This window comes from Aspergillus vadensis (assembly GCF_003184925.1).
Source record: "Aspergillus vadensis CBS 113365 unplaced genomic scaffold BO88scaffold_13, whole genome shotgun sequence".
NCBI lineage: Eukaryota > Fungi > Ascomycota > Eurotiomycetes > Eurotiales > Aspergillaceae > Aspergillus > Aspergillus vadensis.
Window position 1 is genome coordinate 677,896 of NW_020292051.1, and position 25,938 is coordinate 703,833.

The 25,938-nt window shown below is 49.4% G+C and overlaps 7 protein-coding genes across 7 annotated transcripts; 3 read left to right on the plus strand and 4 right to left on the minus strand.

Annotated features, from left to right (window-relative positions):
* The first annotated feature begins 26 nt into the window (after nucleotides 1-26).
* On the plus strand, nucleotides 27-3,938 carry BO88DRAFT_444330 (ERF4 family protein). Its single transcript, XM_025710099.1, has 8 exons — nucleotides 27-183; nucleotides 340-402; nucleotides 500-634; nucleotides 790-865; nucleotides 1,013-1,064; nucleotides 1,279-1,615; nucleotides 1,666-2,728; nucleotides 3,477-3,938. Exons 1-8 carry the CDS (start codon nucleotides 95-97, stop codon nucleotides 3,588-3,590), a joined length of 1,929 nt encoding a protein of 642 aa, XP_025562433.1. The 5' UTR covers nucleotides 27-94; the 3' UTR covers nucleotides 3,591-3,938.
* Nucleotides 3,939-4,085: 147 nt separating this feature from the next.
* BO88DRAFT_435951 (AP-2 complex subunit mu) lies at nucleotides 4,086-5,907 on the plus strand. Its single transcript, XM_025709535.1, has 3 exons — nucleotides 4,086-4,471; nucleotides 4,545-5,523; nucleotides 5,600-5,907. The coding sequence occupies exons 1-3, from the start codon at nucleotides 4,135-4,137 to the stop codon at nucleotides 5,604-5,606; spliced, it is 1,323 nt and encodes a 440-aa protein (XP_025562434.1). The 5' UTR covers nucleotides 4,086-4,134; the 3' UTR covers nucleotides 5,607-5,907.
* Nucleotides 5,908-6,372: 465 nt separating this feature from the next.
* Nucleotides 6,373-6,849, minus strand: BO88DRAFT_62394 (uncharacterized protein). The gene has a single exon (XM_025713019.1). It carries the CDS (start codon nucleotides 6,735-6,737, stop codon nucleotides 6,471-6,473), a length of 267 nt encoding a protein of 88 aa, XP_025562435.1. The 5' UTR covers nucleotides 6,738-6,849; the 3' UTR covers nucleotides 6,373-6,470.
* A 113-nt stretch (nucleotides 6,850-6,962) lies between these two features.
* On the minus strand, nucleotides 6,963-7,856 carry BO88DRAFT_426140 (uncharacterized protein; the record flags this gene model as incomplete). The annotated part of the gene is made up of 1 exon (XM_025708881.1): nucleotides 6,963-7,856. The coding sequence occupies one exon, from the start codon at nucleotides 7,854-7,856 to the stop codon at nucleotides 6,963-6,965; it is 894 nt and encodes a 297-aa protein (XP_025562436.1).
* A 3,732-nt stretch (nucleotides 7,857-11,588) lies between these two features.
* BO88DRAFT_435953 (serine/threonine protein kinase) lies at nucleotides 11,589-13,725 on the minus strand. Its single transcript, XM_025709536.1, has 6 exons — nucleotides 13,505-13,725; nucleotides 13,178-13,457; nucleotides 12,798-13,061; nucleotides 12,700-12,746; nucleotides 12,366-12,650; nucleotides 11,589-12,318 (listed from the first exon to the last, which is right to left on the minus strand). The coding sequence occupies exons 1-6, from the start codon at nucleotides 13,633-13,635 to the stop codon at nucleotides 11,706-11,708; spliced, it is 1,620 nt and encodes a 539-aa protein (XP_025562437.1). The 5' UTR covers nucleotides 13,636-13,725; the 3' UTR covers nucleotides 11,589-11,705.
* A 237-nt stretch (nucleotides 13,726-13,962) lies between these two features.
* BO88DRAFT_405500 (putative C2H2 finger and ankyrin domain protein) lies at nucleotides 13,963-16,189 on the minus strand. The gene is made up of 2 exons (XM_025706886.1): nucleotides 16,095-16,189; nucleotides 13,963-16,003 (listed from the first exon to the last, which is right to left on the minus strand). Exons 1-2 carry the CDS (start codon nucleotides 16,141-16,143, stop codon nucleotides 14,127-14,129), a joined length of 1,926 nt encoding a protein of 641 aa, XP_025562438.1. The 5' UTR covers nucleotides 16,144-16,189; the 3' UTR covers nucleotides 13,963-14,126.
* Nucleotides 16,190-17,923: 1,734 nt separating this feature from the next.
* Nucleotides 17,924-23,483, plus strand: BO88DRAFT_62429 (ATP-binding cassette glutathione S-conjugate transporter YCF1). Its single transcript, XM_025713020.1, has 9 exons — nucleotides 17,924-18,303; nucleotides 18,377-21,193; nucleotides 21,254-21,357; nucleotides 21,422-21,467; nucleotides 21,521-22,305; nucleotides 22,373-22,527; nucleotides 22,590-22,658; nucleotides 22,749-22,840; nucleotides 22,932-23,483. The coding sequence occupies exons 1-9, from the start codon at nucleotides 18,010-18,012 to the stop codon at nucleotides 23,193-23,195; spliced, it is 4,626 nt and encodes a 1,541-aa protein (XP_025562439.1). The 5' UTR covers nucleotides 17,924-18,009; the 3' UTR covers nucleotides 23,196-23,483.
* Nucleotides 23,484-25,938: the final 2,455 nt, after the last annotated feature.

The window sequence follows — 25,938 nt, forward strand, 5'->3', positions numbered from 1 at the left end:
ACACCGTTGATGGTACAAACGCAGATATGAAGGACGATAAATATGAGCTGGGCCACAGCTGCCTGTAACGCGCAAAGTTATACTGGTATTGCAGATGGCGAGCGGAGGCCGCGTCAAATGCAGGAGACGGAAGCTGCGTTGGAAGGGTCCGACATGGATGGGTGCGAACACTTTGACTGCGAGGTACAAACGAATGATGCACAGAACTTCCCACCCGTCTTGGCTTGGGAAGTAAACGGGCTGAACGAAGAAAAATGCTTCTACTTGGTCCCCTTGTTGTGGCTGAAGGGAGCAGTAGCGAAGTATAGACAATTGATTGAGAGTTGTTGATGAAGTGAGTGAAGCGAGAGACTTGACTGGACTGGAGAGGGGAGCTGATTGGTGGAGAAGCAATGAGTTCACGTGATAGTCCCGTGGCCAGAACCCCAAAAAGACTGCCGGGCGACGTCATGGCACGGGGGAAGGAAGGCGATCAAGCTTCATTTTAATTCCATCCCAGGCCAGTATTTAATCTAATTCAGACTCGGACTGCCTTTGTCCTTGGCCATGAGGGTGCCATTCATCGCTCGCCCTGTCCTTGGCCGTCTAAGAGAAAAAGAACATTGGACCGTGCTGTGAGGGGACCTGCCAATCAGTCCATCTGATCCAAGGGTCGGCGGTACCTGATTTGCTGCACAACCATATTTTGGGTGGACGGATGAATGAATAGTACTAGTATGGATGGATGCAATACTACTCGGTAGTACTCCGTACTAGGGAAATATTTTTAACTTTGGAAAATCGAGGTAGTTCTGGTCCAGTTCCCGCGTTGGGTTGGAGCCTTACTTGGGCTATTGACTCGTTTATTGTTTCGAGTCGGGATCCGGTGGATAAAGGATGGGCCTCTGGGCGAACTCATTCCGCTACAATAATAAGAGCCATGGCCATCCTCTTTTTTCGGCCTAGCAGTTGAATCTTTGAAACCGTCAACTATACTCACTCGTTTCAATCCCACTGCATTCATTCTTTTGAGGGTGGAGTCATTTCATCATCGAGATCATCCTCCTCCCTAGTAGTGAGAGAGAGTTGTGTATATAGGGAGTACTAGATACTAACTACTACCGACTATCTAGTGACTGGGTACTTTCCTTTACTCCATTCCCATTCAATCATTCATTATAACCCTCTTGGTTCCACCAGAATCTCAGAGAGGGCCATTCGAGGTCCTTTTCCTTTTTAACTTAACATCATCTTGACCAGCATCAACTCCCATCTCCCATCGTTGAATGTCGTGCTCAGATCATCTTCTGTCCCTTGCCGCGCCCCTTTTCGATCCTCACCCGCCAATCAAAGCCGCCCACTGCGATCGATTCTTATCCTTGGGCCATCGACATCATTTCCTAATCCTCCCACCACAACGTCTCTCCTCTCCTCATCCACCACGGCCTCTCCGCCATCTAAGCGCGCCTCGCGGCCCCCTCGGTCGTTTTCCTCATCGAAAACGTCCCCTCTCGCCTCACAAACGGACCCTTCAACATCATCGCCCCCGGTTAAAGAAGCATCCCCTTATCCCCCGCGAGGCCTCCGCGTTCGGTGCCATTCCTTCGAGGCACATCCCCCCACATCCTCCGATCAGGTCACCGCAGCGAGCTCCTCCCAAGCAAGATTCTCTTATCGGCGAAAGAGTTCCTGGATACCTCCCACGATCTTGCGCCCGCCGTCAGTGCGACTCGCAAACCCTGTCAATTACGTTCCCCGCAACACTCCGGTCACGGTACCCCATCTGTCGCAGCTCTCCGACGAGAACCTTCCACTCGACGCACACCGAGACGCCTACCCTTTGCTGACTATTCCCGAACGGCGTCGCAGTCGACCGATCCCATCTCCGAACAGTCTGGTGGTGGAGCGCAGCCAAGGGGAAACGGAGAGTGGACGCTCCAGCATCGCAGTGCCTCGCGGCCAGAGGCGCAGTGGCGCATTTGACGACCAGCTGGTGTTACAAGAAATGTCCGAGTCGGGAGTGTCAAATGGTGCTCCGGAGGTAAAGAACCCTCGCGCTCCGGAACGGGCGCATCTGGGCCTCGATTTGGCGGTAGACGGACCTGGGCCGCTTCACGACGACCGGCCCCGCCACATCCAGTCGCAATCCTCGCTGCGATCGCAGTCACACATCGCATCTGTACCATCCATTACCGGCGCTCAAAATGGCGGCGAAGCTGATGTGGCGGAGGAGTTAGCCTGGGGCCCTGCGCATCCGTGTTATCCTCACATCAACCCACATGTTCCGATCGGGTCCGAGGAGTACATGACCACCCGCATCATACGAATCCGGCGTGATTGGATGATCAAGGGAGACCTAGCTCCTACATTCTCCAACCTGTACCCTGAGATTCTGGACCCGCTATTACCTGAACAAGAGTTTCGAAAGGTCATCGCCACAGTAAATGATGAGCTCGTTAAGGCGTTCGATCCGTTCAGCCTTCGCAATTTCATCGACAGTGCGCTGAGCCTTCTGACGGGATGGATTTGGGAAGACATAGGCGCTCCAGGAATCAAGAGCCATCTCAAACGGGTGGAAGCTTGGCTGGAGAGGTGGAACAGAGAGGTCGGGGCCAAGGACGGAGTACATATCTGGAGTCTCCGCAGGACGGCGTACATGTCGTTGGACATCCAGATTCCGGATCCCAAGGTTGGCATCATCCGCAGTGAGGGAGTTCCATCACTTCCAGGGACTCGGCCGAGCAGCGGTGTCTGATGGAATTCCCGCAGGGTTTCCGTCAAATCGCCATCTGCGGTCTTGACTCCCGTTTTACATTCTCTACGACTTCCTTTAATTCTCTACGCCTTTTAATATGTCTCGTCGGGATGGGAGACTGCTTTCGAACTCCGATCTCCGAGATCTTATTCTCTCTATTTCTTTTTCTTGTGATTTCTTTTGATACTGGACTCGCCGTCATGATATCCATGCCCTAACCTTGATACCCGCCATGTGGGCGTCAGTCCATGTTATCGCAATGTGAACCAGCGCTACGAGGTTTTGCTGATTTCGAAAGTACGGAGTGGCATGTTGCATTCTGTCGCTCCATGCCGACTCGTGGACAGCACATCCGGCCAGCACATGAGATGAGCATAGCACAACCTCTCAACCATCAGTGTGTTACTGTCTGTATGTATTTAGGTGCCTATATGAGCTGTGTATATATACATCTAGTATGCTCGACCGTCAAAGACCTGGAATGCAGCTTAGAATAGAGCTGTAATCGGGAATAATGCGAGCATACATAATACCTATTTCAAATTGCCACGGTTGATCTCGAGATCAACGCCCTCCTTAGTCAAGTTTGATTCTGCACATACATGAACGTAGTATTTCATAGGCGCCTCCGCACACGGTGTACTAAGCGTCCTCTTTTGGTGTTTTGACATTGCTCCTCCGACTCTACATCAGTTGCCTATAGCCCTTTAGACGCATCAAACCATATAATACTAGTCGGTAGCCTATACGATCAAATAACACCATCTCCTCAATATACTACTTGAGCCATGGCACCATCGGGGATTTGTTAACCTTCCAAAAGAAATTATATGCCCTACTTCGACGCAGCCGTTAGAAGAAGCCGAAAGAACTATCCTTACTGTGTTTTGTTAAGTTATATACCTCTTACTGCTTCACCTCTTTTGCACCCGAAAACAAAATACTAACCAGAAGCTGAATGACGGTTTCCTCTCAACACGCGAATACAACAGTTCCATGGAGAAATAGATCAAAGCTGTCGATGCTCATCCTTGACAGCTCGAGCAAACATTCCGTATGTAAGTGTGGTCTCGCCATGACTATTATTCACGCATTAGAACATAGATTTATTGATCGCCAAGTGATCCACCAAATAGACAGAATAAGTGGATAGAGTAAACAATATACTGGCCGGCCACTTGAAGTGTGCATCGAACAGAGCTGTAGTAAATTCGAGTAGTAGTAGGAGTAGTAGTGTCGGCGGGCAAACCGCATCCATCGCCTCCGCCGGTCGAGACCGACTTCACCTTCTCTCTCCGCGGCCCCCTCATTCCTCTCCGTTCCCCCCTTTCCTTTCTTCTTCTACTTACTTCTCCTTCCACCCCCCTCCCGCCCCTCATCCTCCGCAGCGCCCCTTCACCATGCTCTCCGGTATCCTCATTTTCAACCAAAAGGGCGAGAACCTGATTTTCCGCGCTTTCCGCAGCGACTGCCGCCCGCGCCTCGCCGACATCTTCCGCATCCAAGTCATCTCCAACCCTCAAGTCCGCTCGCCCATCCTAACCCTAGGCTCCACGACCTTCAGTCATGTTAAACACGAAAACATCTACCTGGTCGCCGTGACCAAGAGCAATGCCAATGCCGCGCTGGTCTTTGAGTTTCTATACCGATTGGTTATGCTGGGAAAGAGCTATTTTGGGAAGCTCGATGAGGAGGCCGTGAAGAACAACTTTGTCCTGATCTACGAATTGCTCGACGGTGCGCTTCACCTGCGTTTCCGAGAATACTACCAAATCGAAAGATAACTAAACCACAGTTTTCTCTTTCATAGAAATCCTCGATTTCGGATACCCTCAAAACACCGAGACCGACACCCTGAAAATGTACATCACCACCGAAGGCGTAAAATCCGCCATTGCCAACTCTGCGACCGACTCCAGCCGTATCACCATGCAAGCCACTGGCGCTCTCTCCTGGCGCCGTTCCGACGTCAAATATCGCAAGAACGAGGCCTTTGTCGACGTGATCGAAGACGTCAACCTCCTCATGTCCGCCACAGGCACTGTCCTTCGCGCCGATGTCAACGGCCAAATCGTTATGCGAGCTTACCTCTCCGGCACCCCCGAGTGTAAATTCGGCCTTAATGACCGCTTGCTCCTCGATACTGATGCTGCTGGCTCCTCCACCCCGGGCAATCGCGACGGTACTATGAAGGCTACTCGCGCGGCCGCAGGCTCCGTCACACTCGAAGACTGCCAGTTCCACCAGTGCGTCAAGCTGGGCCGCTTCGACGCCGATCGTATTATTTCCTTTGTGCCTCCCGATGGCGAGTTTGAGCTCATGCGCTACCGCGCTACCGAAAACGTCAACCTGCCCTTCAAGGTTCATCCGATCGTGCGTGAAGTCGGCACTACCAAGGTGGAATACAGCGTTGCTATTAAAGCAAACTACAGCTCGAAACTCTTCGCGACGAACGTTGTGATTCGCATTCCAACACCGCTAAACACGGCCAAGACGACCGAACGGACCAGCCAGGGTCGGGCCAAGTACGAGCCGGAGCATAATAACATTGTGTGGAAGATCGCGCGGTTTTCCGGTGGAAGCGAATACGTCCTGACAGCAGAAGCGACGTTGACGAGCATGACGCACCACAAGGCTTGGAGTCGGCCACCGCTCAGTCTGTCATTCAGTCTTCTCATGTTCACTAGCAGTGGACTATTGGTGCGGTACCTGAAGGTATTTGAGAAGAGCAATTACAGCAGTGTCAAGTGGGTGCGGTACATGACTCGCGCAGGCAGTTATGAAATTCGGTACGTTTGATGTGAACCTCTTGCGCAGATAAATGTGGGGTGGTGATGATTACTGTGCTAACTCCAAGCGAAACAGATTTTAGTTTGATATAATAGTGCAGACAGGGTGGCCGATGGTCCTATTCCCCCCTATCTATATCTCAATAGCTTCCATTCCAATTTCCCGACCTTTGAGCTTGGTGTCTGGCGTTGACTGATCGATTGCATGTTTTCATGTTGGGTGTGTACTGTTGTACTCATACTTACTAGGTTCTGTTCTCTTGTTTGCACATAGGGGCTGATTGATGCATGGCATAATGGCATACTGGGTTTGGTCATGGACATACTTAGATGGTATTGGTAGTTCGTTTATTTATTTGCAACTTAGCCGGAGTACTGACTGCTTGCTTACATCTGCTCAAATTCATGCTTCGTCTTGATACTTATAGTAGTAATGATCTTATCGTTTGCCCCTCCCCCGTCAATACCTACATAGTTGACTAAATCATAGCAACGACTGGACCGGCTTAGTAGCACTGCTTACTTATTACCCAGTTATGGTTGATCCTATGTAATAATAAATGATGGAAAGACTCGACCATCGATAATCAAAGCTTCTCCACTTACTAAAGCGCGGTAGCAGTCTCCCATTTCCATGATATGCTTACTAGTTGTACTACCTACTTACCTACTCACCTATCTACCAACCATAGAAGGCGAGTCTAAAGGTTTCACACATGCTTCCGAAAAGCATACATGATGTATGTATGTACGTGCGGAGCAGGAACCATCTGTAATTCTCGATTATGTGATAGAATAATCAGGTCTATATCGCTTTTGTCATTGTTTATAGGAAGAATACAGGGATAGATTGGTGGATCGATAGGATGATAGATAAATAGATAGATAAATAGTACAGTAGAATAAAGTACATACACAACCAGTGTGTGTCGGTCATAGATAGTCAGTCATATGATACATGAAAAAGAAGAAGAAAAAGAAGAAGAAAAAGAAACCCGAAGTAAGGTCGTCCATATCACATCTATCCGTTCATCCATCAAGTCTGATGTATGTGGATAGATGGATGGATGGGACAAACATAATGTAAGTAACCCCGGAAATGTAGAAACAAAAACACACAGCACCGTGAAAATAAGGTAAGGTAATGGGTTGTAGTAACACAATCTGAAATCCCCGAAAGTAACACCTGACGAAAAGAAGAGAAGCAAATCCATCCATATCCCGTATCGTACATGAGCCCGTGAGTTGTGAAAGTAGTAAAACAAGAGAGCCAAATAGTCAAAGTCATAATACAGGAGGTAGCGTAGCGATGCTATCAGGGTATTGGCGGTGAAAAAGGCGCAAATTCAGAAGCGAGTTGAGTCGGTATCGTAAGCAAGGATAAACGAACGAAAGTTTGATCGGTAGACACAAGGAGTAATAAACGAAAAGAGGCCATTTTAGATACCCAGCGGGTCTGGTTTAGCTCCTCGTCGCAAGCCTATCTCCCCTTGGCCTAGGAGAGTATGCCATCTACGTCTGATGGACTCGTGGTTTCTGCCCAGTTCTCTGGCGCAGTCGTCCAAGACTTGTTCGGAGAATTGATATCTTTCGAGGACCAAGTTCACTAGCCGTCGATCGTCCTCTGCGACCCAGGAAGGCGATGCATCGATCGGCGTTGATTCATGTGACGCGGACTCTGTGCTCTCGTCGTTTGTCTCAATGGACGGCAGCGGCGCGTCGGGATTGTATAGTGAGGTTTGCAAAGGGTTTATTTCACTTGCGCTCAGGTCTTCTTGCGGTTGATGCGCCGGCGACAGAGGCGACTGTGTGATCGGGGGTGAATAAAGCGAGTAAAAGTCTTCCTGAGTAAGACCTAGTGGTAGATCATTGGGGATTTGTCTGCGACGCTTGGGCGTAGAGAAACGATCGCGCGATTTGGCATTCTTGGAGGGTTTGCGATCCTCAATTTCCGAGTCGAGGTCTACTTCATAGGCAGATCGGTTGCGCTTGTTCGCACGACGCGTAAGTTTGGAGGGAGAGCAGGGTGATGGGGAGGAGCGCGTGAGGTTGTTCAAGTCTTTCTGGGCCACTCGCTTCTGCGACCGGGAGGGAGGAGGGGATCGTAGCTGGAGGGGACTTAGGAGACGCGGAGGAGTCTTGCGACGGGGGATCGAAGCAGGAGAGATATTAAGAAGAGATTGGAGGGCGCGACTGGTTCCCAGTAGGCCATTGCCTGAAGGGAAGAGGTCATCTTCGGTGGGGGGTGGAGTGTTGAATAGTAGGTTGGGCGCGAGATGCGACTGAGTCGACTGTTGTGGCATGTCGCTAGGAAGCGCAGATGGGAGTAACATCTTGCGCGACGGAGATGAGTATTCCCCAGGGATAAGTGACATATGAAACGACAAAGGAGTGAAGATGAGTTGGATAGTTGGCGAAGTGGTGGTGTTGGTGGTGGGGTGAGGCAGTCGATGCCGGGAGTGTTTGTGCGCGGATCAAGAGGAACCCGCGAAGAATGCAGGTTTGCGCCGGAAGAGGTTTGGAGGAGTAGAACAAGAGATCGGGGGAAAGAAAGAGATTGAATGAAATGCTAACAGCAAGCGCTTTGATTTGGAGTAAGTCCGGGGAAATGCGACGAGGGAATGACAGCGAAGAGGATTGGGGGGTGTGGGAGGCGAAGGGAGGATATCAAGCGGCGCAAATCAGAGGAAGATGATGATGGGATGATGTCGGAGAAAGGAAATGGGTGGGAAAATGGGCGAAAAAGGAGAGATCCGATGCCAGCGGGCTTTTCTGGCGTTTTTGTTCGGTTCCGCAAACGGGGGGGACCCAGCTTCTGGCCCAATGACCGGCAACAATGGCTCTTGGAAAGTCTAAATCCGGGCTGCAGAATTCCCAAACACACACTAAACAAAGCCACTCTGTGTCGATGGACGGTGAAGGAGGAGGGTAGAAGTAAGAAGAGGTTTGAATGCGGTGGCAGGTATAGGAATGATTGACCGGCCTTCAGCTGGAATTGAATGTGATATCACAAACTGAATGGATGACATCGAACGTGTACAAAGAATGACCAGTAACACTTGTTGTCGGTAGCCCTCATGCCTGCTGCCTTTCGTTGCCTCCTAGACTCAGGCTGTTCTTTTCTCTTGTCTCTTGTCTCTTTGACTCTTTGTCTCTCATGTCTCTGCTTTCTTCCTCCTCTCATTCCTGCCCTGAGAACAGGGGAAAGGCCTATTTTTGAAGGTCGAACACTGCCTTCATCCCTCTATATCTCCTCTCTCTTAATGCCCCTCCGGAGGGTGGAGTGAGACAAGGAGTGCAGGAGCCACTTCGGAGGGGATGCGCGCTGCAAGGCGTCCCCTCGCAGGGTCACCCATTGCGGCATTTCCCCATCGCCGTGTCCACTTGATGTCAAATGCTTCGACACCAGCTGGAGAGGAGAGGAGCTATCATCCGTCTGGACTGGGATGGGCCGGACCGGTGTGGGACAGGAGGCTGTTGCATTGCAGCTTGCATTGCGTGTTACGGAGTATACGCCTGGATGAAGTTGATCTATACCTATTTACGAAGCCATGATGCGCCATGCAGCTTGGTATAATTGGGGTAGATAGATAGCTGATGCTGGGCTGATACTGATTGATCATGAATCCTATCCCTCTTACAGCGGATACGTCCATATAGTTTTTGGTTGGGATGGCAACCCTCGATAACCTGGATACTTGGGGGTAAATGATTCAGTCCCTCAGCTACTCCCTATCACCGCAAGATGTCTACATATGAAGCGCTTTTTCCCTCCGTAGAATTGATTAAATCCCTAAGAAGTTTTGGTTTCCATCGAATAAAAAATAATTACATGGACATCTTTTTGGGGCACCTTCCCAGACAGGTAAAATTGAAACGCCATCGCGTCGCGCGTCGCGTCGCGTTAGTAGCGCGTCTGGCGGAAGCGCGTTCACCAATCAACAGTGGCGAGCAACGCAGGTGACCAATCGGCTGGACTCATCGAATGTCTCGATGACTTCAGTTCCAAGTGACCGACTCGGTCATCAGCATCACCGTCATCGCACTCATGGGATTCATCCAATTTCCTCTAGCCGGGGCTTCCGATGAACCGCAACGATTGATGATCCTGGCCGTTGTTGTCTTGAACACAAGACAAGCATCCCTCAGGTAACCAGTTGTGTTTCGCTGGCAAAGCAAGAGATCGTCAATCGTCCACTGTTTCCTCCTATCGCTCCGGCTTATCGGGCCCCCCCTCCTCCTGCCCTCCTTGCTTCTTTCCCGGACCCTCACGGATCTTCCCTTTCTCAAGTCCACATTCTTGCTCAGGGCAAGGTTTTGATCTCCTTCACACAGGATCGTGACTCCAGGTGGCTATGCACTGTTATTTTGGCTCGTGTCTCAAAGATCGTGCCTACGACTATTAGTAGCTCCCCAGCCGCCTCGGGATATTATGCGTCAGATAACTGCACGTTGATGTTGCCCATCGTTTCTTTCTGCCTACCCTCCTTTGTTTGTCCTTGCTTCATCGGTGCAACCTGGAGTTGCACTCGGAGAAATTGCCCACGGTCTGCTGCATCGCATTATCTCGCAGCTGAAGATATCTCCGGACGGGTATATTCTACGACTGCCCCAATGAATTTGCCACAAACACCCCTATTCAGACTGACATAGCATGGACGACTAACAACAGATACGTTCTTCAACTTGGCATCACCTACACTGAGCCCAGAACCAGACAAATATATCAAAAAGCCCCAGCCTATCTCTACAAAGCTAGAGCCTGAGACCAAACCGAAGAACCCAGACAAGGGTTGACGATCTCAGTACCACGATTAGCAACCCTCTCAGAAGATCCCCTAGAATAGCACCACAAGCGCAAACCATCAGCACGAGAGAAACTCAGCTCAAACCTATTGCCCTGTTTCTCCAACTCTACTCACCTTTTCGTTCATCCCTACTCTCCCCCAGCCTCTGCGCAGCATCCACTATCCACGCAAGGGACACCACACCCTATCGGACAATTTTCCCACCGGTTCCCGGGGGAATCTAATCTACTAACTACCTATGCGAATCACAGCACATGCAGGTGCAGGGCGATTGACACCTGCACGGGTTTCTTGATCCACCTAGGAGGTTTTTCATCAGCTACCCCTTGATGCACTGTTATTGGTTACGTCCCTCCGCAGCACCAGTAGTCCGAACACACGACGTCAACGTGCGTCACATAGGAAGTATATCAAGCGTCTACTATAGAACTCTACGGTGAAAGGAGTCTTTAGTATTACTAGTTCTAGTAATAACCGACTACACTACTTGGTACAGCCTTAAGACATAGATCGTCGGCCCCACACCCATAGATACAGTTTGGGGTACCTTGATCCAACCTATAGACTATACCATTAGTAGTAATCAGAGTATCGACCTAGTCTCACCCATCTCACCCTATATAACACCCCTACGCAGTAGTAATCCTTGATTCTATAACAAAGGCAACCTTATATTTACAGTCTGGATCCAGCCAGGGTCTGTAATACTTTCAACTCAGCCTCACTCCAACCTGCTTTCTTATAGCTCCCATCCGAATCAAACACAATACTTCCATATAAAACTTATATTACACGAAGACTTACGTATTCTAAATACCTCCTTCCCTCTCTCCTACCCTCTCCCTTCAAGCCTTCAGACCAGACAAAGGGACATCCCATCCCATCCCATCCCATCCCATCCCACCAACCCACCCCTTGATAAGATCTTCCTGCTATCATCAGCAATGAATAGACTTTTGCAAAAAGAAAACCCCATGTTCTACCGATTTGAATTCAAGGAACCCGTGGTCTAGTAGGATGACGGTAGGATTGAGGTACTATGTAAGTAGTAGCGTATTGGGGCTTATTAATCACTTATAGAAGGAGTTGAGACATGGCTGTGTAGGGTAGATGGTGCCTTTCGGTGGCGCTCGGGGTGCGCCCTTGTTCGTTGTCTGGCCTGGTTGCTCAAGATTGCGATACACACGGCAATGCTGTTTGTTCGATTACTTTTTACTGTTTCTTCTAGGTCTTTGGTACTGAAAAACTCAGTGTTTTGCCATTTCAAAGCTACCATGGGTCTATCTATGCTATAGCTAGCGTGTTGAGATTAGCCTCTCTCTCTGGAATAACCCCCCTCCATGTCCCATGAATTCACCGTTCGCTGTTAAACCCTCAGACTGAGAGTGGAGGTAAGTTGAGATCTGACAAAGTAGGAGAAGCAATCTTGTGACCGGAGAGATTTTCAAGTGATGAGCTGGGGCTCCCTGTCTTGTTTGATGCTTGGCCGTGTGCTCCGAACACTATACTTGAAAGCGGCTTTTGGATATTTTCAATCCCATCAAGGTTGGAATCATTACTCGCTGCTTCCCGAGCAATCTTTTTGTCGTTGAAGCAATTCAAGCTGGTGATATCCACAATTATTGGCGCTTGTGCTGAGCATGGAGTCCAGTTTTTGATTGATCGACAGTAAAGTTCTCGAAATTCGGACGAATGGACTGGATTGCTGAACCACTCATGTTGCAACCCTTGGTTGGCAGTCATGCGTTCTTCTACAACAATTCTGAGGAGGCGTTGAATGAAATCCTTTGCTCGGGGATGCGCAAATTGTCTGGTAAGACTCGCTTCCAACTTCTCATACCCACCGATTTTAGTCAAGTCAATCGCGTACGTTGCCATTGAGCCATCACACGAAGTACTACCTGTGAGTAAGACCGCTGTTACGCAACCTAGCGACCACATGTCTGCAGCTTTCGTATAACCCTCTTGACTAGGATTTATGACTTCTCTGTTCTGGAGTTAGCGCCGTACAACTGCAACGATCAGAGTACTAACGGAGCACTATATTCGAATGTGCCAACCATTGTCGACATTCGTCCAGGGTTCCGGGTGGCGCACCCAAAGTCAGAAAGCACAACCCTGCATCCGTCCTCCAAGGATGTCATGAGTATATTGTCTGGTTTCAGGTCCCGATGAACGATATCCTGACCATGCAAGTAATCCAAAGCCATCAGCAGCTGCCTGATTATGACTGCAGCCTCCATGTTGGTCAGCATTCCCCCTTTGTACTGGATATAAGAGAACAGATCTCCACCAGGTACCAGCTCCTGAAAGAGATAGCTAAGTTTCTTTAGCGGTGACCCATGTGCAGGTCCATGGACACACTTACACATGAAAATTAGTTTGTATCACTTTCTCGAGGCTGATAATGTTGGGCTACTGTGGTGTCAGCAATGGCGAACAACGAGATTTGATGCGCCAACTTACATGGCATAGATCTTTCAATATTAGGGCCTCGCGGCTGAAAACTCCCAATCTTTTCTTAAGCTTTGCTTCACGGTCAGGCTTTCGTAGCTTCTTCCCGTACTTCACACTGAAGAGTTTGGCTTTTCGCGAGACAGTTGTATCGCCATCGTCGTCATCATTGTCACCTGCCCATGATCCCCTGAATATCTTTTCCCTCAGAGGTCGAAGGTTTATAACCTTGCAAGCAAGCTGCTGACCACTTATCGAGTTGTAGGCCATGTACACCTGTCCGTAAGCACCAGAACCCAGTTTACGTGGTGTGACGCAGTACATGTTGTCGAAAATCCGCGAAAATTAGCAAGCATATAGATCTCAATGTAGAATAGAGTTACACTGCTTACCTGAATCTCTTTAGTCATGATGACACCTAGGCGTTCTTGCTTATGCATCGGATAACTGAACTTGAGAAATATACTCCTCGGCAGCTGGAGTATATCGCCATCACTAAGGAGAAACCCACCCCTGCCTACCATGGGGTAGATATTCCATAAGGCCCCGTTTACCGAGATATTCTCAGCGTAAACCAATGGCAAGACGTTCCCAGGGTTCTCATGGTCGAACAGGACGGTGTAGATGCGGAGGTGTTGACGAGAAATAAACGGAGCATCCACGACGAAATGGCTTTATTTCGGTTAACCTCCACATGCAAGATGGGACAAGAAGCATACCATCTATCCGAGTCTCTACCGATATATACCGTCTGATGGCTCCGAATGATCAGCTGCTCACCTGCTTGGCCGGTCTCTGGATACCATCTAGATAGTATCCCTACCGCATCGGGAGCCTGAGACCAGGACATGGTAGGCGCTTGGGTAATCGAGAAATTGCAGGGATAACGATAAATTAGGATGCTTGCTAGGTGGGATATAGATAGAGATTAATTGAGAATATTAATGAGTCAAGGAATAGGACAACTGAACAGTTAGTATAGAGTTGTTCACGCTGGAAATTCCAGCGCCAGCAGGTCACGGGTCAGGTGCCTGCCTTCCTATTTGGTAAGCTCCAAGGCAGCAACAACCATCCAATGCACTAACACCTTATTTAGTATGCTGCTGATGAATCGGGCTCGCCGTTGAACTACTAGTCGACAGCACTTTTACGTTCGCAAAGCAGGATACAAGGCTTAGCCAGCCGGAGCACAACCGAAAATGGACTGCTGGCTGCCGTGATCATTCATCTCTATTCATCAAAGGACATAAATACGCTCCGTACAATGCAATACTACAGGCCATGGCTTCATCATACATCTGGGGAAAAGCAAAGAGTGGAAGAGTTGAGTGGTTTACCCCATCATTGCCCTTGCATTCTTCGAATGCGTTCTTCAGCTGCTCTAGCGCGGCGCTCTCGTTCCAATCGCATTCTCATTTCCGGCGTCATACCTCGCATCTCCTCTTCTCTCTTCTCAGAAGCCGTCTTCTCGACAGAGCCCAGCGTTCGACCAGCTGGTTTCTTGGAGGCGCGTTGTGCCGCACTAGCCGCTTCCTCCTTTTTCAAACGATCCATTTCAGCCTTGCGTCGACTAGTCTCTTCTTCTTCTGCGGTTTTTCGCTCCCTCTCAGAGCGGTTGTGGGCCTCGTCTCGAGAGATCGGTGACGGCACTTTGGTAGCCTCCCAATTCCACTTTGACTCGCCTAGCTCGTGACGCGCAACGCGGAAAGCGTCTCGCGTCGCACGATCCCCAGCAAGCTCGAATGGCGTTCTTCCTTCGCCATTGGTTGCGGTTGGATCTGCTGTAGTTTTGGTCAAAAGGGCAAGGACCATGGATGGTGAATTCAGATTGGCAGCGAAGTGGAGGGGGGTGGGACAGCGGAAATTCTGCTGAGAGTCGGAAGGTCGAAAGATGAAGGATGTAGGGATCGAGTTCTTGGATAGATAGGTCATCAAAGCTGGGATCTTAGAACGACGGATAAGGGCCTGTATTTGGGTTGTGTGAAGCATAGCCTCTTCATCTTCTTTGGAAACCTTGGGCTTCTGCTGTTGAGGCCGTGGAGTTGATGGCTTGGACACTTCGTCCCGTTGCTTGGCCTCTGCAGCCGCCAACGCGGCTTCGTCGACTTGGCTTACTTTCACACGGGTGAGCTCCTTGAAGCAACGCATCAGCTCGCTTTGGGTTGCTCGACGGGTACTGAACGGGAAACCTCTCAATCTCGGGTCGTTTTGCCTGAGAACCTGGCCCTCGTACTGGCTGAAAAGGATTCGACGATTCGTACTGCCCGTGGCACGAACAAACAATAATTCGGCCTCGTCAATCATCTGTTTCCAATCGGCCAATAAATCTCTGATCTCCTTCTCTAATGCAGCTTCGTTGTATCTTCTGAGACTGGACCCTGCTGAATGTGCGGCTCCCTTGGCAGCATCATTAGCAGATTGTGAGCCACCTTGCTTTCGTCTGGTGGTGTAACGATGAAACGTCTTGTGCGCAATGACTCGAGCTTGTCTATCCTCAATACCGCCCTGCCTCCGGTGAATCTCAGGAGCCAGCGAGACCAGCATTGCAGCGAAGTGACCGCCCCCAATCATGCACATGAAAACATGAGGGCTGGGTGATGACGGTGCCTCTGGAGCATTTCCATTGGCTCTCGGTTGCATGATAGGCGGAAGTTGCTTTCTTCTTATGGATTCAACGAGGTGTCTGGGCTCATCCTGTTCAGCATTTGAGAACAAGGCCCGGTAGACACCTAAGGACATGTTGGAAGGCAGTCGTGTGCTAGAGAGCCAGAAAAGAGGTGGCCTGCCGGAACCTATCTTCTTCGACGGTGCTTCATCCTCATCGGTCACCTGGGAGATTTTGGCCTGTCTCTTCAGCAATGCTGAAAGTTGATCATTCTCTTCCTCATCCTCTGCTTCTGACGACTCGGACCCAGATATAGACTCGTCGAGTTCTCCTATAGCCTTGGCAAATTGAGACTCGTCCAATGTCGGACCGCCCCTAAGCTGCGCCTTCAGGTTGTATCTATGATGGTCCGAGCGAACATGACTCCGTTGTTCTTGGACGTTCAGATACGAGACCCTGCAGAGTGTACAACTTGTCGTCGAGGCCACCGCGTGATCCAACACTATTTCATCTGTCTTGTCTGACACAGCTTCAGGGGTGTCCGCCCGTAATATCGATTGGTTTTCATGCTTGGTGGTCAGCGTTGAGAGGAGTTCCTGTGGAAGATTGTACACTTTGGATGTAATGTGTCAGCAAGCCATCTATCACTATGGAAATATTAAATAAGAGTCCCAATTCAGAGACGAGCGAACTCCATTTCTTACCATATAGAGGCCTTTTGATAAGTTCCTCAAGAGATGTATCTGCAGCCATGTTGACGCCCCGGAAAACGCACACCTGTTGTTGAAGCTCTGAGCGATCTGGGATTTGAATGTTGCGCGCCAAAAGAATGACGCTGCAGGAACCCCTCTTGCAAGCCTACTCACCGCCTTCCGCCTCGGAGGTGGGGCGCGAGCCTCAATCCAAGTGCTTCTGGAAGGCAGCTGTTTGTTCCGTCCCAGACTGGCCATCTACTATTGTATACTAAGTATCTGCTGCTTCACCAGCTCGAGGAAATTGAAACTCATGGATCCGGCGAGAAAGTCTAGGACTACTGGTTGTGAACATGCTGTAAGTTGGAAGTTGTATGGCACGCCGTACCAAGCAGGCCCAGAAGCATTTATTATCACTATTTCTGTACATCGTCAGGCGAGCATGCTTCCAATACTCTGTCCATATATTCTATACTCCTATCTAAATATTTTCCTTGATATCCGAGACGTGAAACTGCCTTGCGGAAAGATGGTGACGTCTTGCCGCATTGAGAATCCCGATGAAGCTTGCTTGACGATGACAGAGGTTGTGATCAGCACACGGGCTACTGTGGATATCTGGTAGATAGCACTCTTTCCAAGTGGAGCAGGGCTTATAGACTACCCAGTGACTAGTAATGGTGTTGTCCAATGGCATTCATCTGACTGCCTCAAGAAATAGAGCAGGCGATGAGCAGACGGACGATCGCAGTCTGGTGTCCGATGTAGATACCGTGAGGGCGGGCAGAGATTCTGGAAGTTTACTCCGAACAGGCGGTATCTCCGGGTGGGGTAGTCGGTGCTAACTTGGGCTTAAACGCCGACCCCGAAACCTCTAAAACATCCAATCAGGCTGAGCACATTCCGGCGGGTAAGCACGACATCGGTTAGCGTCATCTAAAGGCGAGTCACCGCTCTGAAAGTAAATTACTTCCTCTATTACTAGGCGTCCTGGTCCTTATTTGTAGGACTTAGTAAGACAACCAAAAACACTGTCAGATTGAAGCTGCAGGCAGTTACATAATGATTTACCAGAAGTGTAAGCGACTATAACCCAAACTCGGCCATTCCTCTGAGGCTGGACTGGGGTGATCCGGCGAGTCCGGAGTTAACTCAAGTGAGACTAGTACTAGACTAGCACTGCGTAGATAAGCAGCCGTTCATTACATCATTGGTTATTGCCTCCACCTACTCTTCATCCAGTCTATCATCTCTGTCGGACTGTGCGCTTCTCAATTCCCGAACCTTTGCTGGGACACAGTATGAAGCTCGGATATAGAACGTTCAGCGGACTTGTAAGACCGCGTAGAGTGATTGAATGGCAGTTATAGAGGATACTGCTGCTTTCGGTCGAGAACCTTGGATCAACCCTGCCAAGCACCGTTACCACGAGGAAAGAGACCGAATTATGTCATAAGGTCGGAATACATCCCTCCCGCCTCGAATTTGATCAGAAAAGGTACAGGAGGACGGGAGGACAACTGCAACGCTCCAACTTATAGTCTACATCCACGCTCTATATACAGATTACAAAAGGGTTAGCATTCATCGCAACTGCAGCAGGGAAAGGGAAAAGGGGGCCATGCGCTTATGCCGCTTATCAGGCCAGACAAAACGGTAACGCCCTTGTATGACTGCTTACTTAGCCTTGTATCTTTTCCGCAAAAGCTTGGGCCCGATGCCTTTTAGTAAGCAGCTTGCAGCTCACTAACGAATCAGTAGTTCTCCGTGGTTTATCGCCCTCGACGAAACGTTCTTCCTTCACGATCGCAATCCTTCCTTGCGTGAAAAGGCAACCTCGGGGCTTTTCACTGCTTCTCCCTTCTCCCCCGTTGCATGTCCGAAAGGACGAGCGATCTAGTGGTTGGGATACTTACATTTGGGGAAAATGCTGGAAGGCAGTTCCCAAACGTTTCTGGGGGATTCCACCCCCGGATCCCTGCTATCGTCAAACCCGAACACAGCATTCCAGTCCCCCAAGTCGCAGCCCTTTTGTGGCGACGTCGAGGGCTGGGGCCCGATTAGCAAGTTCAGATTCGATTTGACGCCATGCTTTCTAGATGCCGGAGTGGCTGTCGTTGCAGCATGGGGTCTGCTTATGGGTACAGGTGCTGTGTGGTATTTGCTTAAAAAGCGAATCCCTCAGCCTGTGTCGAAGAACTGGCATTTTTATGCCAAGCTGGTTAGTATCCTATCCCTTCCCCTATAGCATCCCTGCCTATGGACTGACCGGCGCCCATTGCCCTTATGCTTAGGTCGTTTTGTCCGCCTTAATCTTTGCTACTGCCCTACAGGCAGCCATTCAGATCGAAACATACCCGGATATTTGGTTTGCCGACTTTCAATTTTGGAGCTCAGTCCTTGTGCTTGCTTCTCTCGGCGTCATCTTTGCAGTGCAGTATTATGAGCACTGGCGCAGCAGGCAGCCCAACGGCGTCGTCTTGTTCTACTGGCTCTTCTTTACCATCGTCTACGGAATCAAATTGCGGTCGCTTGTGGCACGAAAGGCATATCAGGATCAGCTTCCATACTTCGTTACTTTCTCGGTGAGCTTGGGGCTGGCGCTCTTAGAATTCGCTCTAGAGTACTTGGTCCCCAAGAAACAGAGCGCCTACGATGCGTTGGGCGACGAGGATGAATGCCCTTATGAATATGCAGATATCTTCTCGGTCCTTACTTTCAGCTGGATGACCCCGATGATGAAATTCGGCTACAAAAACTTTTTGACCCAAGATGATCTCTGGAACCTCCGCCGTCGCGATACAACCGGCGTGACTGGAGCGACACTGAGGGAGAACTGGGAACATGAGTTGAAGAAGAGCAAGCCTTCTCTATCGCTGGCTTTGATCAAATCATTCGGTGGCTCTTTCTTGCGTGGTGGAATAATCAAATGCGGAAGCGACACGCTGGCCTTCGTCCAGCCCCAGCTTCTGCGTCTGCTGATCAACTTCATCAATTCCTACCGGACCGACGAGCCTCAACCAGTCATTCGGGGTGTGGCCATAGCTCTCGCCATGTTTCTGGTGTCCGTATCGCAGACCATGTGTCTTCACCAGTACTTCCAAAGGGCCTTTGACACCGGTATGCGCGTCAAGTCTGCTCTGACTGGCCTGATCTACGCGAAGTCGCTGAGACTCTCCAGCGAGGGCCGCTCAACGAAGACAACCGGTGACATTGTCAATCATATGGCTGTCGATCAGCAGCGCTTGTCCGATCTCACCCAGTTCGGTGTTCAGCTATGGTCCGCGCCGTTCCAGATCACCCTCTGCATGCTCTCTCTCTATCAGCTTGTCGGATACAGCATGTTCGCGGGAATCGGTGTGATGCTACTCATGATTCCGTTGAACGGTGTGATAGCTCGGATGATGAAGAAGCTGCAGCTTGTTCAGATGAAGAACAAGGACTCAAGATCACGATTGATGACGGAGATTCTGAACAACATCAAGAGTATCAAACTTTATGCATGGAACACAGCGTTCATGAACAAGCTCAGCCACATCCGTAATGACTTGGAATTGAACACGCTCCGCAAAATCGGTGCGACACAGTCCATTGCAAACTTTACTTGGCAGTCCACCCCTTTCCTTGTCTCTTGCTCCACGTTCACTGTCTACGCCTTGACGCAAGACAAGCCTCTTACCACCGATGTGGTGTTTCCGGCCTTGACGCTCTTCAACCTGCTTACTTTCCCGCTCTCTATCCTTCCAATGGTCATCACGGCTGTCATTGAGGCGTCGGTGGCTGTCAAGCGTCTAACGGATTATTTCACCGCAGAGGAGTTGCAAACCGACGCTGTCAAGATTGAGGATACCGTTTCTCATATCGGTGACGAGTCTGTCAGAATCCAGGATGCTTCCTTCACGTGGAACAGGTACGAAGGCACGCACGTGATCGAAAACATCAGCTTCAGTGCCCGTAAGGGTGAGCTCAGCTGCATTGTTGGGAGAGTCGGAGCTGGTAAATCGTCTTTGCTTCAGTCATTGCTGGGTGATTTGTGGAGGACCGAAGGTGAAGTTGTTGTTCGAGGTCGCATTGCCTATGTTGCCCAATCGCCCTGGGTCATGAACGCAAGCGTCCGTGAAAACATCGTTTTTGGCCATCGCTGGGACCCCCAATTCTACGACCTCACCGTCGAGGCATGTGCTTTGCTGGATGATTTTAAGAATCTGCCGGATGGTGATCAAACTGAAGTTGGTGAAAGAGGAATCTCACTATCTGGAGGACAAAAGGCTCGGTTGACCCTCGCTAGAGCTGTCTATGCTCGTGCCGACATCTACCTTCTCGATGATGTGCTCTCTGCAGTCGATCAACATGTGGGAAGACATCTCATCAACAGAGTTCTTGGTCAGAACGGTATCCTGAGCACCAAGACTAGGATCCTTGCGACAAATGCTATCCCTGTTTTGAAGGAGGCTGATTACATCGGCCTGCTGCGCAACAAGACCATTATCGAGAGTGGAACCTATGAACAATTGCTGGCTATGAAGGGTGAGGTCGCGAACCTGGTTCGTACCACGATGAACGACTCGGACGACGACGAAGAGTCTGGCACTGATAGCCGTGACCTAGCGAGCCCTGAAAGCTCGGAATCTGTCACTGTTATCGACAATGCGGAGTCTGACTCGGATCCTGAGGATGCTGAACGAGAGATTGGTGCCCTTGCTCCGATCAGGGCTGGTGGTGGTAGAAGAACAAGCACTGTAACTCTGCGACGTGCAAGCACTGCCAGCTGGAAGGGCCCTAGGCGGAAGCTAGGGGACGAAGAAAATGTTCTGAAGAGCAAGCAGACCCAAGAGACATCGCAGCAAGGCAAAGTCAAGTGGAGCGTTTATGGCGAGTACGCTAAGAACAGTAACATCGTTGCTGTCTGTTTTTACCTGGCCGCCCTCCTGGGAGCCCAGACTGCGCAGGTCTTAGGTAGTTTTTGGCTTAAGCACTGGTCTGAAGTTACCGAAGCCCAGCCAGATGTGCCTGTCGGCAAATACATTGGTATCTACTTGGCCTTTGGTTTGGGATCGTCCCTTCTGGTCATCATCCAGAATTTGATTTTGTGGATCTTCTGTTCTATCGAGGTATGCTAGATTTCCCGTAGCCTAAGAGGCTTCCAGATCGATTGCTTAACCATATGCTAGGCCTCCCGCAAACTTCATGAACGCATGGCATTTGCCATTTTCCGTTCTCCCATGAGCTTCTTCGAGACAACACCATCCGGCCGAATTCTTAACCGATTCTCTAGGTGAGTTATTTTTTCCCGGTATCATCGAGATATGACATTTGATCGGGAAAGCTAACTTGCTCAGCGATGTCTATCGCATTGATGAAGTGCTTGCGCGGACCTTCAACATGGTGAGTTTCAGATACTCTTCTGATTGGCTACTGTTGCTTACATCTGCCAATAGCTCTTCGGCAACTCTGCCAAAGCCATTTTCACCATGATTGTTATCGCATCCTCAACCCCGGCGTTCCTCATTCTGGTGATTCCCTTGAGCTACGTATACTTCAGCTACCAAAAGTACTACCTCCGCACATCGCGTGAACTGAAGCGCTTGGACAGCGTTACGCGCAGTCCTATCTATGCTCATTTCCAGGAGTCTCTGGGCGGTATTTCGACGATCCGTGCCTATAGACAGGAAGACCGATTTACTCTGGAAAACGAGTGGCGAATGGATGCGAATGTGCGTGCATACTTCCCATCCATCAGTGCCAACCGTTGGCTGGCTGTGCGTCTCGAGTTCATTGGCTCTGTAATCATCCTGGCGTCCGCGGTACTTTCTATCGTTTCCGTAGCGACCGGCAGTGGGATATCTGCTGGCATGGTTGGTCTAGCCATGTCCTATGCTCTACAGATTACCCAATCCCTGAACTGGATCGTCCGCCAGACGGTCGAGGTTGAGACCAACATTGTGTCGGTTGAGCGTGTACTAGAGTACGCAAGCCTGCCCAGCGAGGCACCAGAGGTGATTTTCAAGCATCGTCCTGCTATTGGCTGGCCGGCGCAAGGCGCGGTATCGTTCAACAACTACAGCACACGTTACCGCCCAGGGCTTGATCTCGTGCTCAAAGATATCAATCTTGATATCAAGCCCCACGAGAAGATCGGCGTGGTTGGTCGCACAGGTGCAGGCAAGAGTTCACTGACTCTGGCACTGTTCCGCATTATCGAACCGGATAATGGCAGCATCAGGTAAGGACTGCTGCCCGACGTTATTTCATCATGGCGAAATAGGTTCAAAGGCTAACGCTGTGTGTAGCATCGACGGGCTGAACGTGTCGACCATTGGCCTTTTCGACCTGCGGGGCCGCCTTGCCATCATTCCTCAAGATCCGGCCATGTTTGAAGGAACCGTACGGGATAATTTGGACCCACGACATGTGCATGATGACACCGAACTCTGGAGCGTGCTTGGTACGTTGGGCTACATTGCATACGAACGCTAGGCGTGATTAACTGACCTGTGATTGCTGCAGAACATGCGCGACTTAAAGATCACATCGCGCAAATGGACGGTCAGTTGGATGCCCAAATTCAGGAAGGAGGTAAGCATGTGGCTGGTTTTGGCCTCTCTCTCGTGCATTCTGCGCGGTTTTTACCACATTAAGGATCTGGATTAACCTAGTTATTGGCAGGGTCCAATCTCAGTCAAGGGCAGCGACAGCTGGTTTCCCTGGCGCGAGCGCTGTTGACGCCTAGTAATATTCTCGTGCTGGACGAGGCAACGGTACGTGGCCAATCGCATTGCAATTTGGTTGTTTCATTACTTTACCCCCGTTTTTCTTTCATTTCGCCTCCAAACTTACAGTTAGCTTTAGGCGGCAGTGGATGTGGAAACGGACGCATTGCTGCAACGCACGTTGCGCAGCAGCATTTTCCAAGACCGGACGATCATTACTATCGCACATCGTATCAATACCATCATCGATTCTGATCGAATCGTGGTGCTCGACAAGGGCCGGGTGGTCGAGTTCGACACGCCTGCGGAGCTGATCAAGCGCGAAGGCCGGTTTTATGAGCTGGTCAAAGAGGCCGGACTCCTTGACAGCAGCGACGGGCCTGGAGTTACGCAACAATCCTAGCGCTTATGACGAACATGGCGCTTCCTAGATGACCGGGAGGGTAGCCTGTCTGGTTTCAGGCCGATCCCTCGCCCCCGACCTGACTCACTGGGCTGCGTTATGAGAGTGCGTACCATGCGTACCCCGTGGAACAGGCTCGGCTTAGTCTGTACTTCGTACATAGACAGAGCTATTGTTCGAGCGCTGCATGGGGGTCCATAGCAAGTCTGTGCGTCTGATTGGGACGCAAAGTGAGGACGTTAAATAAAATGGAAAGGGAAAAAAGGGGGTGTGGGAGGGGTGTCGGTATTGCACTGCGGAACCAGGTATTCGATTCGAGCGTGGAATCATACGAGATGTGATTAGCAATTCCGGATTGCTCGGAGGTGTTTTGTCTGTCTGGGTCTAGATAGGAAGTGGAGGTCTGTTCTGTCAGGATGTGACTAAAAAAAGTATGATCTTGCTGGAAGATACGCACACACACATAGTATTATATATATTGGCGTTTTGACTTAAGCATCTACAAGTAGTGGCTACAACTGCCGTACTCACACCACTATCAACCCTCTCCTCATACTTCCTAGTAGCAACCTTTCTTACCCCTCAAACCACCACACCCCGGGAAAGAGGTTCCCTTCTTTTCCACGCACAAAGCGACAAAAGAAAAAAAAAAAAAGAGGAGGAGAATCAGCGCTACGAACAATAGTAGCGGTGTAGAAAAAAGGACAGGCACCTGCCAGACAGAAAACCCGGACTCTGCAGGATGCATTGCATGGCATGCATGTACTAGCGCCACACACACACACACCAGAACAAACAACTGGACTTGCTCTGTTTGTTGCTGACTGATAGCATTTCCGCCAATCTCATAGCAGCTTTGATGCAGTCATGTTATTATTGTGATTATTGCAGTGGTGTCACGATGCTGATGTGATGTGATGCTGATGCTGATGATGAAGTCACTACCTACTTCCTTACTAGTATGAAGGGTTTGGAACTAGTATAGTAAGGAAAGTAAAACAAGTAAATTATATGCGATGAAATCAGATGTCATTACGTGGTTTGTTAAAAGTGCCTAGAATATGTACTTTACTATGTATGGTACTATGTTGAAAGTCTCGCCCTTGTGGGCTTGTTTAGTTTTAGTATCCCATTTGGGATGATTAATAGTAGTAGTTGATTGAATGTCTTATATTGTTCTTTGTTTGAATGTGTAAGTAATACTTACTTACTACCAAGTATCCTTTATTTCCAATTTTGCATCATACTCAGTACTTACTTGTTTCTCTACTCTGTATGGTATGATCCGATCTAGTAAGTTAGTATATATACTGACACTCAGGGGAATATTGGGTATTGATAGTATTTGCAACATTGAAGGGACCGTATTGTCTGGTAGGAAAACAAAGTACCGGTTCTTTCTATCTAGTACTTTGGATCATTCATACTTAGTAACTAGTACTATATATTATGACATCTGCTACGTGGTTCACTCACTTCATAGTAGTTCAGCGCCCAGTGCCCTATGAAATCAGCTTTGCATGAGGTGGCGTCGTTTCTGTCCTGGGCAGGGTTTTATCTGATCTGAATTGACGGTGAGATAGACACACGATGGTGCTTAAGTTGCTCGTGCTCGTGCTTGGGCTCCTCCTCCTCGTGTGTGTGTCATTGGGAGATAAGTATATATGTGATGGTGGCGTTCAAAGCTGGCAGTATGTCTATCTAGTCATGAGTAAATATACTTCCGGTCAGTGCTAGGTAGTAGTAATAGTCATAGTAGGTATGCCAGCAAGTTTGTGGATGAGATAGAGTTTGTTTGTTGAGGCCTGACAAGATGTCGTGGTAATACCATATACTTTATTACTACTCTTTGGGTATATGACCTCGTGGTGGTGTATAGTAGCAGCATATTATGCGTTACTTGAATATGATTCTCATGTCATGGGATGTTAATACTACTGCGACTGCTGCTGCTGATGTGAGGATAGAGCGGGATAGAATATATATATATATCTATGTATCCTGTTTATGACTCAAGTATATAATTAACACTATACTTTCCTCTACTAGTATATCGAAGAAAGATATATATATATATATATATATATATATATATTCCCCCTCCGAAAAGCCCGTATTCCCTAACCCTCCTATCTACGAAACTCAACATGCTCAAGTAACCACCAACCCAACCCTCCCCCCGAAGTCTAGAACAACCAAGTACTAGCTAAATGATAACAACTACGTAGTAACTACCTGCTACTGCAAGCATTGACTGACTGACTGACTGACTAGCCAACCGACTAAGCCACGGCGATAAGCGAGTTAGTTACATACTTAGTTGTCCTTGGGGTAAAAATGAGGGGTTCTCCAAACTGGCGGTGAGAATAAACAGCAGAGAGTCCAAGAGGTTCTTAGATATTCCACAGTACTATACGTACGTACTTCGAAGAACCCAAGGAACAACGAATAGTCAATCACTAATTTCAGGTACCTGACTAACCTGGTCCTTTAACTATTTACTTACCGAGGCAGAAGAAGAATTGGGCGGAGCTGAGAATTTTTTGGTTTCGTTTGCCGCTGGCTGGCTGGGGCTTTTGGTTTCTTGCACTGCCACAGTTATACTTACGTACTGTACTACTCAGATAACGGGAGTATGTGAGGGCTGATAGATAGCGAATGGCGGTTTAGCCTGAATTGATGGACAGACCGGATATGCGCTTTTCAGCTTGACGGTCTACGTACTTTGCTGAAGAGTAATACT

What these genes read in the sequence shown, in the direction of transcription:
- BO88DRAFT_444330 (XM_025710099.1), top strand. Translation starts at nt 95, where the DNA reads ATGGCGAGCGGAGGCCGCGTCAAATGCAGGAGACGGAAGCTGCGTTGG. An exon ending in CCCCCACATCCTCCGATCAG is followed by an intron (nt 1,616 to 1,665) that starts GTCACCGCAGCG and finishes TCGGCGAAAGAG; the next exon opens with TTCCTGGATACCTCCCACGA. An exon ending in GGACTCGGCCGAGCAGCGGT is followed by an intron (nt 2,729 to 3,476) that starts GTCTGATGGAAT and finishes ACTAGTCGGTAG; the next exon opens with CCTATACGATCAAATAACAC.
- BO88DRAFT_435951 (XM_025709535.1), top strand. Translation starts at nt 4,135, where the DNA reads ATGCTCTCCGGTATCCTCATTTTCAACCAAAAGGGCGAGAACCTGATT. An exon ending in GATCTACGAATTGCTCGACG is followed by an intron (nt 4,472 to 4,544) that starts GTGCGCTTCACC and finishes TCTCTTTCATAG; the next exon opens with AAATCCTCGATTTCGGATAC.
- BO88DRAFT_62394 (XM_025713019.1), bottom strand. Translation starts at nt 6,737, where the DNA reads ATGGATTTGCTTCTCTTCTTTTCGTCAGGTGTTACTTTCGGGGATTTC.
- BO88DRAFT_435953 (XM_025709536.1), bottom strand. Translation starts at nt 13,635, where the DNA reads ATGTCCTGGTCTCAGGCTCCCGATGCGGTAGGGATACTATCTAGATGG. An exon ending in TATTGAAAGATCTATGCCAT is followed by an intron (nt 12,747 to 12,797) that starts GTAAGTTGGCGC and finishes ACACCACAGTAG; the next exon opens with CCCAACATTATCAGCCTCGA. An exon ending in ATACAAACTAATTTTCATGT is followed by an intron (nt 12,651 to 12,699) that starts GTAAGTGTGTCC and finishes AAAGAAACTTAG; the next exon opens with CTATCTCTTTCAGGAGCTGG.
- BO88DRAFT_405500 (XM_025706886.1), bottom strand. Translation starts at nt 16,143, where the DNA reads ATGGCTGCAGATACATCTCTTGAGGAACTTATCAAAAGGCCTCTATAT. An exon ending in TATCAAAAGGCCTCTATATG is followed by an intron (nt 16,004 to 16,094) that starts GTAAGAAATGGA and finishes TTACATCCAAAG; the next exon opens with TGTACAATCTTCCACAGGAA.
- BO88DRAFT_62429 (XM_025713020.1), top strand. Translation starts at nt 18,010, where the DNA reads ATGCTGGAAGGCAGTTCCCAAACGTTTCTGGGGGATTCCACCCCCGGA. An exon ending in GGCATTTTTATGCCAAGCTG is followed by an intron (nt 18,304 to 18,376) that starts GTTAGTATCCTA and finishes CCTTATGCTTAG; the next exon opens with GTCGTTTTGTCCGCCTTAAT. An exon ending in ATTCTTAACCGATTCTCTAG is followed by an intron (nt 21,358 to 21,421) that starts GTGAGTTATTTT and finishes TAACTTGCTCAG; the next exon opens with CGATGTCTATCGCATTGATG.